This window comes from Typopeltis vanoorti, chromosome 3 (assembly GCF_054136105.1).
Source record: "Typopeltis vanoorti isolate ZY-2024b chromosome 3, IOZ_Tvanoo_1.0, whole genome shotgun sequence".
NCBI classification, from domain to species: domain Eukaryota; kingdom Metazoa; phylum Arthropoda; class Arachnida; order Uropygi; family Thelyphonidae; genus Typopeltis; species Typopeltis vanoorti.
Genome location: NC_143551.1, coordinates 14,061,456 through 14,079,746, shown reverse-complemented (window position 1 = coordinate 14,079,746; position 18,291 = coordinate 14,061,456). Strand labels below are relative to the sequence as shown.

At 36.8% G+C, this 18,291-nt stretch overlaps 1 protein-coding gene across 1 annotated transcript in view; it reads right to left on the bottom strand.

The window, feature by feature from the left end:
* LOC150107934 (protein GPR107-like) overlaps positions 1–18,291 on the bottom strand; it is a 262,788-nt gene that overhangs the window by 234,190 nt on the left and 10,307 nt on the right. The window contains exon 2 of the mRNA XM_090415460.1: positions 16,451–16,561. Coding sequence (XP_090271586.1) covers positions 16,451–16,561 — 111 coding nt within the window. The remainder of the gene's footprint in view (positions 1–16,450; positions 16,562–18,291) is intronic.

Below are 18,291 nucleotides of genomic sequence, written 5' to 3'. Positions count from 1 at the left end.
TGCAAACAGATAACAGTAGTAGTAGGGTTTTCCTTCTTTATAAAACCCTACATTTGTATGAGACAATCAGTCACCTTCAGCTGAACAGGTCAACAAAGATTTCTCTTGCCGTGACAAGAATTGAAACCAGACTTTTCCCTAATTGAATTATGCATATTCCGTTGTTCTCCCAACAGTGCTATGGAGGCACAAAAGAAACTATGCCTCAATAGTGCTGCTACCCAAAAAGGACCATGGATAAAAAATTTTTCATATCATGTATTTCAAAAAAGGCATAGTCTCTACTCAGATTACAATTTCAAAAAATTGTTATTAAATTTTTGCAAATCAATCACAGTAGTAATCAACAGTGGTTTCCATAAATTAAGGAACAAAGAAAAAAAAAACACAATTACTTGGGGGGAAGAGGGGGCATATGAAAGGGGAACACATGCACAAACATGTATATTATGTAAAAAGTGATGCCGAGTCTGGTTATCACATAGAAATGTGTGGTGTTGTCAGCAGTACAGGCAAATGAGCCACAACATAAGTAGGTGTTTTGGAGTGGTTTTCCATTTCACATCAGAAGTGAGAACAAGATATTTCATAACAAAATTCTTGGATATAGCTAAAACACCATTTAACCGAAGAATTCTGGTGGCAAGCCATCTTAAGACTAAAGGCCAGCCAAAGTAATGTGGAGGTAGCCAGATGGTTGCTTGGGAGCATTCCATGGTTCACAAACTGTGGAACCAATTCCAGCAGTCACAAGCATCCCAGAGATACAGTGAAGGATGGCCAAGGGCTACAACCACAGTGGGTGACCAATATCTCCAATTATCTGTTCACCAAAACAGGAGTGCTACCCACCAATCAACTATGATCTGACCTCAGATCATAGCTGATCATATCAGCTACAGGAACATGGGTATCTGCTTCCGCTGTGCATGGAAGGTTTCACAAAAGTGGTCTGCATGCTGTATCTCCATGCCAACAAGAGAGAACATTTGAAATGGTCCAGGCTCCACATCAACTGTACCCAAGACCAATGGGGGTTGGTACTGTTCATAGTCAAGTCCCGATTTGGTCTACAAAGCAATACCATGTATGCTCTAATCTGGAGAGAACCGACACATTATCCCTCTAAATCCATGGAAGAGACATTGATGGCAGAGAAGATAGTGTGATGGTTTGGGGGAGACATTGGGTAGATGCCCTGACCTGTATGTGCTTCTTAATTTATCATTTATTATTATTTGACAACTCCTGGGAGTCCAAAGCCTCATTGAGGGAGGGCACCTGCTCTATAACTCTGTCTCCACCACTCAATCTACCAAAGCCATCTACTGCCGACCACTAGTATTTCTACAGACAATCCCAAACATCCATGCACATGGCAGGATTCGAACCTGCAGCGTTTTGGCTGGAAAGAGGATAAGCTAACCACTTGGCCAGCCAGGCTGGCATCTTAATAGAAGCAGCAATGCTATAACTTATAGTAACAAGGTTCTGAACTCCAATGTCTGTCTGTATGCAAGTGCAATAGGGGAAACATTATACAAGATGATGCTCACACATACAAGATATATTCAAAGATATACTCTATTATACAATTATACAAGATATACTCAAACAAAGCTCGTAGACATCTTCAAGAAGAAACTATCATAACTAAGAACTGGCCAGCAAGGTCTCCTGATCTTACTGAGCATATTTGGAATGCTCTAGGCAGACATCTTGCTGTTCTCAGCCCAACCTCTCCAAAACTTAAAGGATTTAAGAGAGTTTGCAGGAGAAATGGTTATTATTAACAACTGAGCTCCTAGACACCATTATAAACAATATGAAACATCACAGCAAGCACTGTGAGGGTAGCCACCTTCCTTATTGAAGTAGTGTGACAAATGTCTTCATGAAGCAATTTCTTTCTGAATTCAACCATTTACAATTTTTACAAACTCCTCCATGGGATCCTTAGGGATCTCGTGCCAGTCCTAAGCCTGGACAAAGGAAGAAAGTTGGTCAGATGAGTTGCTGATGCTCCGACTGTAAAGAAAAAACATGATTGTTATCTGATGCTTATGCATACACGATCAACAGTTAAAACATGCCGGCTTGGTGTCACCCAGATGAACATGGTCCGTGATACCAATCGAGCAACTGGGGTTGGATCAAGAAGTCGGAAACCGAAAGGCAACAGAAATCAACAGAACTATTATCAACAGGGACATGAAATGTATGGATACTTTGGATGTCAGGGAAACTAGAATTACATCATCATCAAATTCCTGATATATACCCTCAAGGGGTGTACAGGATATGCTAATACTGCATGAACAACTTCCTATCTACAATTTTCCACCTAATCAATCTTTACTTGTCAAGACTTCAACAATATCAGATCTTATATTCCTATCTTCTAAGGCACTTTTTACTGTATCAAACCACCTATATCTTGGTCTTCCTCTGGGTTTTTTTCTTGCCAACCTCGCAAAGAACACTTGGTTTGCTAATCTGTCCTCGCTCATTCTTTTTAAGTGATCATACCACCTGAGATTAGCTCTGCTAACGCATTCCTGGATGCTGACAATGTCAAGTTCTTTCCTAATATCCTCATTTTTAATATGATATTGCCATTGATGCTATCTGTTCACGCCTCTAATCTTTCTCAAGACTCTCATATCTGTGGTCTCTAGTCTTTGGTCAAGTGTTTTACTTCTGACCCAGCTCTCAGATCCATATGTTCAAATTGGTTTGAATATTGTCTTGTATACAGCTAATTCAGTGTTTTGACCTAATTTCTCTCTTATTCCATATAAATTTATTCAGTTGACTTCCTACCATACCAGCTTTATTGATTCTGTTGTCTATTTCCATATTTAATTTCAGGTACAAATGATTTGAAAGGAAACAAAAAGGCTATGAGTGAGGATGTGAAGGAATTGCTTGAGGTAGCAAAAGAAAAGAGTGAGAGAGTTAGGATGGCGAGTCTGTTGCTGCGGTATGACAGTGAAGAGTATAGAAAGAGAGCCATAATTGCCAATGACTTTATGGGTGAATTATGTTTGATAAGTGGTGTGGAATTTGTGGATGTGTGGAATGAGTTCGATGGGTGAAAGGAGTTATATAAAATGGATGGTTTACATTTGAATGGATTTGGTGTACGGAGACTTGAAAAGGTGTTGTCGAATGTAGTGGAAGTGAATGTACAGAACCAGGGAAACTAGATTTATTAAGGGGGGGGGAGCAGATATGCAGATTTTAGGGAGTCAGTTGAGTGTGTGAACGTGTGTAATATGCCCAAGCGAGTAGAAAAGACCACGAATCAGAATGGGATAGTCAGTATAAGGCTTCAAAATAGGGATGGGACAAATCGGCTTCTGCAATTCATGTATACAAATGCCAGAAGTATTAGGAACAAGAGGGAAGAATTTTTGGCCTTGGTTGGCACTTCCAGACCACAGGTTATTGGCATTAGTGAAACAGGCTGACAGAAGATGACACAGCTAGTGGGATTGAATGTGAGGGGGTATAGTGTGTTCAGGAGACAGGGAAAATAAAATGGGGGTAGGCATGTTATTGATGATAGCGGATGAGCTACAGCCAAGGAGAATAGAAGTGGAACTGCAGGATAGAGAAAAGAGCACATTTCAGCCTATTTGGTGCGAGATTGAAACTAGCAGAACAAAATATACAGTTGGGTGCTGCTATAGACCAGGTGATGGAATAGATGGTGGAGATAGTATCCATAAGCAAATAGAAGAAATGAGTGGAAGGAGGGTAATTATTATGGGAGATTTCAACTATGGTAACACTGATTGGAAGAAGGAGAGGACACACGGGAGGAAGGAATTGGATTTTATGCGGTTATTAAGGGATAACTATCTGTGACAGCATGTAATGGAAAATACTAGGGATCAGAGAGTGCTTGACCTGGTAATTGCATCTGAGAATTTGGCTGTAACGAATATGACCACGTTGCCACCAATTGGTGAGAGTGATCATGGGGTCTTGACTTAGGAGGTGAATAAAGGTGTGGAATTTACAATTAAGACAGGGTATGTGTGGAATTAACGGGCTGGTAAGTATGACAAGCTTAGGAGATTGATTGGTACAGTGCCATGGCATGTACAACTGCAAGGGCTAGAAGTTGACAGTGCATGGCAGGTGGTTAAAAAGTGTTTGCATGAAGCAATGGCTGACTGTATACCTAGAGTCCGAATAATAAATCAAGTAGGAGTTAAATGGATGAATAACATCATTAAGCTTGAGTTACAAAAAAGAAACAACTATGGAGGGAATTTAAGGAGAAAGGTGACCGACAGGCACATGAACAGTATAAAGCCCAGGCCAGAAGGGTAAGGAGTGTGGTAAGAAAAGCAAAAAAGGATTACGAAAGAACATTGGTCATGCAGGCTAAAGAGAATTCTAAACAGTTTTTTCGATATGTTGCAAGTAAAAGAAAAAATGTATATGGCAGAATGATTTTAAAGAATGCCGATGGTAGGGAGGTAACCGATATCATCCAGGTGGTAACATTGCAGAAATGAATGAACCAATAGATTATACAGGAATTGTGGTGAATGAGGTGGAGGTGAGTAGTCTATTGCAAAACCTCAATGTCAATACATCTGTGGGATTGGATGGTATACCAGCTCGTGTCATAAGTGAAGCGGCTAAAGAATTGTCACTACCCTTGACCATTTTGTTTAATCTGAGTCTCGGGTCTGGGTTAGTCCCGAGGGGGTGGAAAGAGGGGAAAATAGTTCCACTGCATAAAGGAGGTTCCAAGACTACTGTTGTAAGTAACAACCAATTAGCATATCAGGAATCGTTGTCAAGGTCTTGGAGAAACTAGTCAAGAGAAGAATACAGGATTGAATAGATGAAAATGGGAAGCTGTATGGGGGGGCAACATGGTTATGTGAAGGGTAGATCATGGCTCAGTAACTTGCTCACATTTTATAACACAGTGACAGATGAACTGGATAAGGGTAATGGGTTTACAGTGATTTTACTGAACCTTGCCAAGGCCTTTGACAGGATACCACATGGAACTCTTATCAGTAAACTATAACAGATGGGGATAGATATAGGATTGGTGAGATGGATAGGAGGGTGGTTGATGGAGATATACCAGAGTGGTTTATTCAGGAGTGGAGTCCAAAAGACGGCAGTGGTGTGCCGTAGGGTTCTGTTCTTGGACCACTACTTCATTAACGATATAGGAAAGGAATTGAGAGGAAGTGTTCACTTGTTTGCTGATGATATAAAGTTGGGTAGAGCAATTGTGATGTTAAAATTTTGCAGGATGATTTGGATAGTTTGAAGGACTGGGCTAAGGAAAATGGATGTCAATTTAATGTGGCAAAGTGTAAGGTTATGCATTTTGGGGTGAAAAGATTAGCAGCAATATATCACACTGGTGGAACCGTACTCCAGGAGATTGATAAGGCCAGGGATTTGGGAGTGTTGGTGGATAGAGAGTTGAAGTTTGGGGGGGCACATTGCAAAAGTGGCTAAATCAGCTAATCAAATCACTTGGTTATTGAAAAATACTTTAACAAGCAGAGACAAACAAGTTATTGTTCCTCTATATCAAGCCCATCTGGACTACTGTACCCAGATATGGATGCCAGGGTTTCTTCTTGATGGGGAGGAGGTGGAGAGGATCCAGAGGCGAGATGACCAAGATGGTGGCAGGTCTGTGGAATGAACCTTATGAGAACAGATTGAAGATTTGTTGGTTGCAAAAATTGGTTGATAGGCAGAAAAGGAGTGATATGATTGGGACATTCAAATTACTCAAGGGTTTCTATAAGATCAATCTAGAAGACATTTTTGAGAATAGGACTAGTGGTGGGAGAACTAGGGGCCATACATGGAAGCTGGGCAAGAATGTGGTTAACAAGGGTGTTAGAGCTAGATTTTTTACTTGAAGGGTGGTAAATGAGTGGAATAAGTTGCCAGAGTCTGTTGCGGGTGCTATGACCGTAAATGACTTCAAGGTGAGGTATGATAGATACTGTCTGAATGTCGAATAGTTGTTCTTGACATGATGTTAGGGCCTCCCTCAATGAGTCTGTCAACTCCTTGGAGTTGCCCGAAATAATAATAATAATAATAATTTACCGTCTTCACTAAAAATCATGCCTAAGTAGCTGAAATGTTTTACTTGTTCTATAGGTTCTCCATTCACAATGCAGTTGATATTTTCAATGCTTCTGTCTATTTTCATTATCTTTGCCTTGTTACTGCTAACCTTCATACCAAATCTATTATAAGAGTTATTCAATTTAGTTAGAGAATCTTCCAGACTTGTAGCTGATTTATTTAGAAGCATAACATCATCTGCATAGAGTAAAGAGCTGACATTAACAACTCCAATTCTGATATCAGGTTTAATACCACTTTCTTTCATGTGATCCATATAGATAATAAATAACAGAGGGGATAATTTACATCCTTGTCTGACACCAGATTTAACATTAAACCACCTTCCTGTACTTCCTTCAATTCTAACTGCTGACTTACAACTCAAATAAAGACTAAGTATTACTTGATCTAATGCCCCATTGACAACATATAACTGTAGAATTTCAAATAGCATCTCTCTTGGCACCTTGTCGTATGCCTTTTCCAGATCTACAAAACTTAAAGAGAGATCTCTGTTATATTCCTACGATTTCTCAACTATTTGTCGAAATGTGAAAATTTGATCGTGACAGTCTCTATCTGGCCTGAATCCAGCTTGTTTTTCAGCAAGCTTCCCTTCCACAATCCTTCTCAACCATTTCTCAAATATACTTGCATAAATCTTAACAGGAACACTCAGTAGGGAAATACCTCTGTAATTCTCACATTCAGTTTTATTTCCCTTTTTATATATGGGTACTATGAGAGCTCTACTCCAGTCATCGGGAATTCATCCCTCTGCTCAGGCTGAACTATGCACTGCAACCACTGTAAGACTTTATACCTCCATACTTCAGCATTTTTGGTTGAATATCATCTACTCCAGCTGCCTTTCCACATTTCAAGTCTTTGATGGCTTTTTCTACTTCAAGTATGGATATGTATTCCCGACTGTATGCCTGTTGAGGGTTTTTTACCACTGTGCTATCACTGCTTGTTTCATTTAGAAATTTTTCAAAGAAATTGCTCCATACATCAAGGATATCTTTTTCACCAGTTTTCATGTTGCCTTTATCATCTCTAATTCCTTTTACAGACATCTCTTTATTCCTTTATCATCTCTAATTTCTTTTACAGTGCTCTTTCCTCCATTTCTGAGCTTTTTCAACAGCTTGCAGAATATTTTGCCACCTTCTTGATATTTATTTTCTATGTTGTTACCAAAGTCTTCGCATGTAGTTTTACACAGTGTTTAGCTTTCTTACATTTGTCTCTGTATTCTCTAAGAGCTTGTGCTCTTAGAGCATGCAGAATACAGAGAGGCACTGTTAGGTTACAAACCAGTCAATGAACAAATCATGGTAGCAAGATTTCAAGCAAAACCATTTAATATATGCACCAGATATATGCACCCAACATCTGACAGCACAGATGAGGATACTGATTTATTTTATAAAGATCTGACAGAGACAACAGATACAATACCAAAGAAAGATGTACTAATTATTGAAGATGACTGGAATGTCAAAGTTGGAATAGAAAGTGATGGCTGGGAGAGCATCATGGAAAAATATGGTTTTGGAGAGAGAAACAAACAAGTTGAGAAAATGTTAAAATTTGCTGTGGACCATGAGATGATGGTCTGTAACATAAGATTACAGCAAAAGGAGTGTAGAAAATGGACATGGCGATCAAATGATGGGAAAACCAAGAACATGACTGATATGATGACGTTTAAAAGATAGGTAACATTAATACAGCCATGTCAAACCTTTCAAGAAGCGGATATAGATTCAGATCATAGGTTAGTGATTGCAAACATCAAGTTGAAATTAAAAAGAAAATATACACACCACCATCAGAAACGAAGAGATACAGCAAGAATAAGTGAAGCAGAAATAGGAAAAAGGTACATTACAGTGTTAGAGGAGAATCTAAATAGTGTAGACAAAAAATAAATCAATGTGTGAAAGATGTAACGAAGGCGATAGAAGACGCAGTTGAAGAAACAGTACCAGAATAAGAGAAGATCAAGAAGAAGTAGATTAGAAAGGAAACACTGAAGTTAGTACAGGATACGAGAATACATTAAAGATAAAAATAAATTTTATAAACTTGGTTTTAATCCTTTTTCCCAAGTAAGCAAACAGACAGGTAAGTCAAGTTTGTGACTGAAGTATTTTCAAGTCTGAGGCAAATCATGGTAAAGTTGGAGTAAGCTCTGATCACTTTTACTTAGTATCTCCCATAATGCAAAACACATCTCCTTGTGGACATATATGATAAGGGAAGGGCTACTACCCACACCGGCTTCGACCTTTATTGAGGTCTTGTCAGTGGGAGCCAGACCCTGAGATGCAAAGGCTGAAGTAATGCAGAACTTATAAATTTTACCTATACAAGTTGCCAGAAAGTGCTTTGACCTTATTATAAGCTCTGATCACTGATTGCATCAGCTCTGATTGCATTATGGGAGATACTATGGAAAAGTCATCAGAGCTTACTCCACCTTTACCACGAGTTGCCTCAGAACTGAAAATACTTCAGGTGCAAACATGACTTATTTGTCTGTTTGCTTACTTGGGAAAAAAAATTAAAACCAAGTTTATAAAATTACTTGGTATCTTTAAAGTATAGTATACCCAAGGTAAAAAAAAATTCTACATCTTTCTCTCATCCGGATATTTTTATTTAATAAGGTCAAAGCACCTTGTGGCAGCTTGTATAGGTAAAATTTATAAGTTCTGCATTACTTCAACCTTGGCATCTCAGGGTCTGGCTCCTACTGATGAGACCTCAATAAAGGTCAAAACCAGTCTGGGTAGTGGCCCTTCCCTTAATGCATAGCATCATACATGTCTGCAAGGAGATGTGCTTTGCATAATGGGAGATACTAAGGAAAAGTGATCAGAGCTTACTCCACCTTTACATCAAGAGATTTTTATTTAATAAGGTCAAAGCACCTTGTGGCAACTTGTATAGGTAAAATTTATAAGTTCTGCATTACTTCAACTTTGCCATCTCAGGTTCTGGCTCCCACTGACAAGACCTCAATAAAGGTCAAAACCGGTCTGGATAGTGGCCCTTCCCTTAATGCATAGCATCATACATGTTTGCAAGGAGATGTGCTTTGCATTATGGGAGATACTAAGGAAAAGTGATCAGAACTTACTCCACCTTTACCACAAGTTGCCCCCAGACCTGAAAATACTTCAGGTGCAAACTTGAATTATACTTCAGGTGCAAACAGACAGATTTACCTGTCTGTTTACTTACTTGGTAAAAAGGATTAAAACCAAGTTATAAAATTACTGGTAACATATAATATACCAAATTAAAAAAACTTTCTACAGGATACAAGAATGTTGAAGATAAGAAAGAATACATCAGAAAGAGGAAAAATATAGGAAGAAAGTGTAATGAGGTAAAAAAGCAGTCAGAATGGATAAGATGAAATGGTTAGAAGCTCAATGCAATAATATAGAACAGCACTATGGAGAGTGCAAAACTAGGGTGTGGAAAGTGTACAAAATTATCAGAACCTTCAATAAAAGGTGGCAACCAAAACAGATTACAATTAAAGATGAAAAGGCAAAGTATGGGTGCCTAAGGGTCAAAGTTATATAACTGAGAGGAGACCTACACACAGCCATTAAAGAAATGTGGAGAACTGAACAGGGGTTATGACCTAATGTCGAAACCCCACCTTCTCATGGTGCACCCTGCTAGCTATCTACCTAGATACTGAAGGAAGGGGATGGGCTGCAATTTGGGATTTTGCTGACCAAATTGTATTCTTATTGGGTTAAACAACAAATAATATGATGATACAACATGACAGAATTTCATAGTGGCTGGGCTGTTGCCCAGTTAAACAAAAGCCCCTGTTGTTTTTGCCAAGAAACCAGAGCAAACAGCAAAAAGTCAGCTACTGGAACAAATTCTGAAACAAATCCCAACTGATCATCAGAGTTCACGATCAGCACTATCAACATAAGAAGCCTGAATGGCAAAGAAATGGAACTAGCAAAGAACTGGAAAAGCACCAGATTGACATGATGGGGGTGAATGAAACGAAAAATACAAAAAATACTACTCCTGCTTTTTCCTGATTGTTCTTACCTAAATAAATACAAAATGTTATATTCAGGTAATAACAATCAGGGAAAAGCAGGAGTAGTAATACCCAACACTAAATACGAGATTAATCTAATTGAATGGCAGGCAATATCAAGTAGAGTTATGTGGGCAAATATCAAAATAGGAAACTGAACAATGAGACTTGTTTGTGCGTATGATCCAACAGAAGGTTCTACTAAGGTAGAAGCAGAGGAATTTTTTGAGGCTTTAGAGAAAGCAACTGACACAATGAAAACAGAAAAGTTAGACATTGTTGCAGATCTAAATAGCAGAGTAGGAAATGATTGTCAGAAATACAAAAATACTTTGGGAAAATTTGGAGAAAAGAGCACAACTAATAATCATGACAAATATCTATTAGATTTCTGCACAGTAATAAGTGGCCTTATTATTATTAAGACAATGTTTGAAGATAAAAATGTGCACAAATTCATATGGAAAGAAGAGGCAAGGAATAAGAAAAGTGTCACTGACTATGTAATTGTTTGATATTGATGTTTTCCACTGATGCAGGACACTACAGTGTACGAAGGATTTGAAATTGTAAGTGATCACTGTTCGGTCTTAGCAGCATAAAATTGAATTTCATATTCAAAAGAAGAAAATGCAAGAAAGTTTTAAAGGGAATAAAAGTTAAGCAGCTCTCAGATGCGAACTGTAGACTAAAATACATAAACATTATTCGAGAAAATATGAAAGAATTTGAGAACAGGAACCAAACTTGGAGATTCAGTGGCAAGCCCTCAAGGAAACATTGATTGATTCAGCCAGAGAGGCATGTGGTGAGGTTGTCTGCAAGGACAGAAAAATAAGAACTGCATGGTGAACACAGGAAATTAAAGAGGCAGTGAGGGAAAAGAAGAAAGCATATTGAAAGTTCTTGGCAAATAAGCTAGCTTGTGCTCTTAGAAAATAGACAGTCAAATGTATGAAAACTAAGCACTGTTTAAAACTAGCTAAACAAAAAATTCAAGGAAAGACTTTGGTAAGAACTTTACTACAAGTTGCCTCAGTCCTGAAGATACTTTAGGCGCAAACTTTGTTTGCTTACACTTGGATAAAAGGATTAAACTAAATTTATTATAGTCTAACCAAGTGAAAAATAAACTTCCAACATCTTTCTCTAAATCCAGAGTAATTTAATAATAAGGTGGTACACCTTTTGGCAACTCGTATAGGTAAATATGACTTCTCCAATGCTTCTGCCTTAGAATCACCACTTCTGGGTCTTGCTCCCACTGACAAGACATCAATAAAGGTTGAAACTGGTCTGGGTACTGGCCCTTCTCTTAATGCATAGCATTATACATGTCTGCAAGGAGATGTGCTTTACATTATGGGAGATACTGAGACAAGAAGTGATGAGGGCTTGGTCCACCTTTACTATGAGTTGCCTCAGTCCTGAAGATACTTCAGGAGCAAACTTTCTCTTACACTTGGATAAAATGATTAAACTAAATTTATTATAGAAAGTAAATATCAGGAAAGTGGCAAAATATTCCCCAGGCTGTTGAAAAAGCTCAGAAATGGAAGAAAGAGTGCTGTAAAAGGAATTAGACATGATAAAGGTGACAGGAAAACTGAAAAAAAAAAGATATACTGCAAGTATGAAGTAATTACTTTGAAAAATTGCTAAATGAAACAAGAATGTACAGCACAGTGGTAAAAAACAATCAACAGGCATGTAATCAGGAATACATATCCATATCTAAAGTAGAAACACAAACCATGAAAAGCCTAAAATATGAAGGCAGCAGAAGTAGACTGACCAGAAATGCTCAAGAATGGAGATATAAAAGTCTTGCAGTGACTGCACTGCATAGTTCAGAAGGCCTGGACAGAGGGACAAATTCCAGATGATTGGAGTAGAGCTCTCATAGTACCCATATACAAAAAGAAAAATAAAACTGAATTTGAGAATTACAGACGTATTTTCCTACTGAGTGTTCCTGGTAGCTTTATAGTATACTGGAGAAATGGTTGAGAAGGATTTTGAAAGGGAAGTTTGGTGAAGAACAAACTAGATTCAGGCCAAATGCAGGCTATCAGGATCACATTTTCACTTTATGATAAATAGTTGAGTAATCGTGGGAATATAACAAAAATCTGTATTTAAAGTTTTGTACACCTGCAAAAGGCATATGGCAAGGTGCAAAGAGAAAAGCTATTCAAAACACTATAGTTATGTGGTGTCAATGGAGCATTATATCAAGCAATACTTAGTCTTTATTTGAGTTGTAATCAGCAGTTAGAATTTAAAGAAGTACAGGAAGATGGTTTGATGTTAAATCTGGTGTCAGACAAGCATGTACATTATCCCCCTCTGTTATTCATTTTCTATATGGATCACATTATGAAGGAAAGTGGTATTAAACCTGATATCAAAGTTGGAAATGTTAATCTCAGTTCTTTAGTTTATATATTCCAGTATTACTTTATATTGGAAATGTTAATCACAGCTCTTTACTTTACTTTATACTTTTAAATAAATCCAGTACAAGTCTGCAAGATACCCTGACTAAATTGGATAACTGTTTTAATAAATTTGGTATGAAAATCACCAATAACAAGACAAAGACAATGAAAATGGACAGAAACATTGAAAATATTAACTGTATTGTGAATGGAGAACCTATAGAAGAAGTAAAACATTTCAGCTACTTAGGCATGATTTTTAGTGAAAATGGTAAATTAAATATGGAAATAGACAACATAATCAGGTAGGAAGTCAACTGAATACATTTCTAGGGAACTATGGATCTGAGAGCTGGGATAGAAATAAAACACTTGATCAAAGGCTAGAGACTGCAGATATGAGAGTCCTCGGAAAGATTCAGGGTGTGAACAGATGGCATCAATGACAATATCACATTAAAAATTAGGATACTAGGAAAGAACTTGACATTGTATCAATCTACCTATATGTATATTGGTCTTCCTCTGGGTCTTTTTCCTGACAATCTGGCAGAGCTAATCTCAGGTGGTGTGGTCACTTAAACAGAATGGGAGGAAAGAGACCCAGAGGAAGACCAATATATAAGTGGATTGATACAGTAAAATGTACCTTAGAAGACAGAAATATAAGATCTGATAATGACAGAGTCTTGACAGATAACAGATTGATTTTGAAGAAAATTGTTTATAGGAAGTTAGTAGTTATGTTCTTCATGTAGTACTATCATAATATCCTGTACACCCCTTCAGGGTACGTGTCGGGAATTTGATGATGATGATGAAAGGTAAAGTATTGAAGAATAAAGATAAAATTGTATAGCGGTGGGCAAGATACTGTAGTGAACTATATAAAGTTAAATTAGATTTAGATTTAGTTGAAAACTGATTGAAGAATTGAAACATGTCACCACCATGTATGAGTGTGACATGGACATTTTAAGAGAGGTAGAAAAAGGAATAGGACAGGTAAAACATAAGAGTTCTGGAAATGATCAAATATGGTGGAGAAAGTATGGTTACAGAAATGCATCGACTATGTAATATGGTATGGAAGGAAGGAGAAAATGTCAGAAGTGTGGGTGAAAACGATATTAGTGACATTATACAAGACAAGAAATAAGCTAGAATGTAAATATTATAGAACAATTGCTTTGACAAGTCACCTTAGTAAGGTGATGATGATACTAACAGAAAGACTGAACACAATTGGAAGTATACCTTGAAGATGAGCAAGCAGGGATTAGGAAAGATAGAAGTACAATTCAACAGATTTTGATAATGTAGTTAATAGTAGAGAAAGCTAGGAGAAAAGGGAAAAAAAAAAAAATACACACACACACACACACTTGCTTTGTTGATTTTCAGAGGTCATTTGACAGTATCGATCAGAAAGTGACAACATTAGCAGCGCAAGAATCATATGGAACTGAGAGAAAACTAATAGCTATGTTAAAAGATGTTTATAAGAATGCAGTGGCAGCAGTTAGAATAGGTGATGATTTGAGAAAATGGTCTGGAACAAGCAGAGGTAATAGATAGTGGACCCAATATCACTAAATGTTTTCATCACACATTTAGAAAGAGCAATGGACAAAACGAAGGAAGATGTAAAAGGAATATCAATACATGGGATAAGAATTAACAATCTGTGATTCGCAGATAACATTGTTACTATTGAAGAAGACAAAAGAGAACTACAAAAAACATTGAAACTGTTAAATGAGGAAGGGAAGAGATTTGGACTTCGTATGAACTTGGAAAAAACAAAGAATGAATTTGGTGAGAAGAACATGAAACAAAAGATACAAGTGGATGGAACTGATATAGGAAATGTGGAACAATTCACATATTTTGTAAGTAAAATGACATGATTTGGACAGTAAAAAAGAAATAAAGCTTATGATTACAGAGGGAAGAACAAATCTGAAGGCCATGGATAACATCTGAAAAGTAAAGTGATCAGCCTGCAAAAGAAATTAAAAGTACTAAAAACATGCATCTTCAGTGATGTATTGTATGAATCTGAAATGTGGGTAATAAACAAGAAATAAAAAAAAAATAATAATAATAATAATTTTGGCATTTGAAAGACGTTGTTATAGGCAAATTTTAAAAATAGGATGGGTACAGAAAATCACAAATACAACCAAAGGAGAATTAAATGCAGAATATTATACAATGGAAGCTGCAATTATTTGGACACATCTGTAGAATGAGCAAGGACCGGAAGATAAAGACATTCATGTTTGGTTATTATGGATAGTGTAAACAGAAGAGGTAAGCCATAAAGAGAATTGATAGATGACATAAAGGACTGGTATAGAATAGGTTTATAGAAACTGTACATTGGACAAAGAAAGATGGAAGAAAATAGTGAAGGAGGCATTGGACAACAATGGGCAGTGTGCCCATGGTTTGTGATGATGAATTTTTACAAATGTTTCTTTCATATCTCATATCATATCATACTACCTTCCACTGAATTGCATAAAAATTCACAGTTTTCTTGAGTTGCAGAGAATGTAAATTATCATTGTTGTACAGAGATAATGAAGTGTAGATATTATGTGCCTTCACTAAAAGGCACAAACATGTAATTACAGTAAAAATTATTAAACAGTTAACAAACATTTCAGTTTGCATATCACAAATCGACGTAGAAAAGAACAATGGAAAAATTCAAATAAACAAATTACTTTATTTTTTAAATTCAGTTACAATGGCATATAGAAACATAAATGTTCGTTCTGCATCATCCTTTCAAATCTGCATTTAAAAAAAAAAAAAAAAAAAAACATCATTACAGTATGTACTTTCAATTTGTTATCTGGATTTTCTCATTGTTGTCTGACAATGGTTTGCAACACACAAACCCAAATATTTGTATAAGTTATGTAGTCCTTACACATCTATTACTGTTTAAATAACTTCCTTTTCCTCTTATGAGTTTTCCACATGTTTCTCTTCATAACAGGTGCAACTAATATACTCGAGACTCCAAATAATTAATTACCACTGTACCAAACATCCATATTCCTGTTAAGCCACTAATGATTATTTACTATTATTAGACATCTATGGGATCAAAAGACTCAATGCAGGAAATCTACATTCTCGTGCATAAAGATCATCGAACCATGCCCTAAAACTTATTCATTTCAGGCAATGCATTCCACTCATCAGCTCCATTCCATTCTCCATGAAAAGAAGAACCTGCTCTTTACTCCATTCTTCACACCCTCCTTATATACCTTTCAAGGATAGCTTCTTGTTTTACCAAGTCCTCCTCTGCTCTATGAAAAATCTCCTTCACATTAATCTGATACCAACTTGCATGTTTCAGTAATATCCTTTCTCCTTAGACATCTGTTAGACTATTTTTGGTTTCAGAAGTGATGAAGAATTTCCCCTAATGTCAACAAGTATGACTGCATCAATTAATCCAAAATATTTTTTGGAGAATGAAGTTCTTGAAGAAATGGCTAATGGTTATATTCAATCCCAGAAGGCACTTTCTAGGATCTAGAAGTGGACTACTACCAAGTTCTCAATTTTTCATTGCAATTTTGGATTTGTTCTTGCTACATCAGCGATTTCAAAAAATGAATAAATACATTTCAAAATACTGAAGTTTGCATTTGTGTGTAACAAATACTCATCCTACACTAAAATAATGCATCCAATTTCTGAAAACTTATAATAAAATGAAAAACATCAACTTTATAAAAATGTCACTTACCACTGGTTTTAATGACTGAGAATAAAATGATAATTTATTTACATGAACATCCAGTTTGCCTCCCTTAAAGAATCCAAATGTGCTAACACTGAAGTACCTTCTCATGTCATTCTGAAAATACATAATTTAAAGAGAAATGAACATCAAGGAAAAACACATTAATACAATGAAAATTTCATTTAAAATTTTAAAGACAATAAATAACACATGACCTCACATGCAGAAATGAAAAACAGCCTAACACTCCTAGGTGCATATTCAGTCAAGGCCTGCAATTGTCTTTATTGCTCTTTATTCTACTCCCTTTCCCTTTTTTTTCTCTCCCCCTCCCCAAGATATAGAAAACTATGAATTTATACTCGAGACTAAAAATAATTATATTACCACCATACCAAACATCCATATTCCTGTTAAGACACTAATGCATATTTATTTTTATTTCAGATTTAATATTAGACTAGTGCATTAGATTAGCTATATAATAGATGTAATATCAACAAGTTGTGTATGGGGAGCAATATCCTAGAAGAGGAAAGTCACTAGTGGTATGCCTCAGGGATCTGTTTTAGGGCCAAATGCTATTTAACCTATATGTTAAATGATATTGGGGAAGATTTAGATGGGGATATTCAGTTGTTTGCAGATGATGCAAAGTTGGGACAAATTATGAGGAGTAGAGATGTTCTAGCCTTACAAGAAGACTTGAACAGATTGAATGGGCATGGGATGCCAGTGAAAAATCTCCTCCACATTAATCTGATACCAAAACTCCTCCCCAACTGACATGCAAGTTGGTGAGCCAATTCAATGTTGCAAAATGTAAGGTTTTAAAATTTGGGAAACAAAGATGGGATGCATGCACAATTTATGCTTGGTGGGGATATATTGTTGGAGGTAGAGGAAATAAGAGATCTTAGGGTAATGGTGGATAAATATCTAAAATTTAGAGGACACACTGCCAAAATTGTGAAGACAACAACGAATTCTAGAAATGATGTGGAGGATACTGACATGCAGAAGTAAGGAGATTCTCGTTCCACTGTGTAAGGCTCTGATTAGGCCACACAGGACTACTGTGCACAAATATGGTCACCTGGTTTTCAAAAGGATGAAGAGATGTTGGTAAAGGTCCAGAGACAACTGACTAAGGTAGTTTCTGATCTCTGGAATGTTGAATATGAAGAAAGGTTGAGGAGATGCAATTTACAGGGTCTAGTGGATAAGAGGAAGGGGGGGGGTGATATGATAGAGACGTACAATTGGTAAGCAGTTGTTATAGGATCGATGGTGAAGAGCTTTTTCATAAAATGGTGGGAGATCAGTGGAGAACATGAGGTCATTCCTGAAGCTGTATAAGGAGGGTGTGAACAAGGGAGTAAGAAGCAGGTTTTTTACATGGCGAGTTGTGAATGATTGGAATGCCTTGCCTGAGACTGTGGAATCTGCAAAGAATTTGAATGTGTTTAAGATGCAGTATGATGAGCTGTGTGTATGACAAAGGGACCTCCTAGATGAGTCTTTGACTCCATGGGGCTTAGGGTAATAATATTTATGGCCACTGTAACAAACAGAAAATTCACGCTAAATTATACAAATCACAAAATAAATAAACTTGGCAGTATATAGTCAAAAGGCAATAATAATCCGAGACATATAGGAGAAAAAAAATAAAACATGAATAGCTGAATGCACAGATAGCAGTAATCTTTGCATTCAGTCAAATCTGGTTATACAAGCTCAATCTACTGATGAGCATATAAAAATATGTTCCATGATTTTGTTTTGCCAAACTCTCAAAGACCTTAGTCTTTCGTATAATCCCACTTGATGAGTTTGGATTT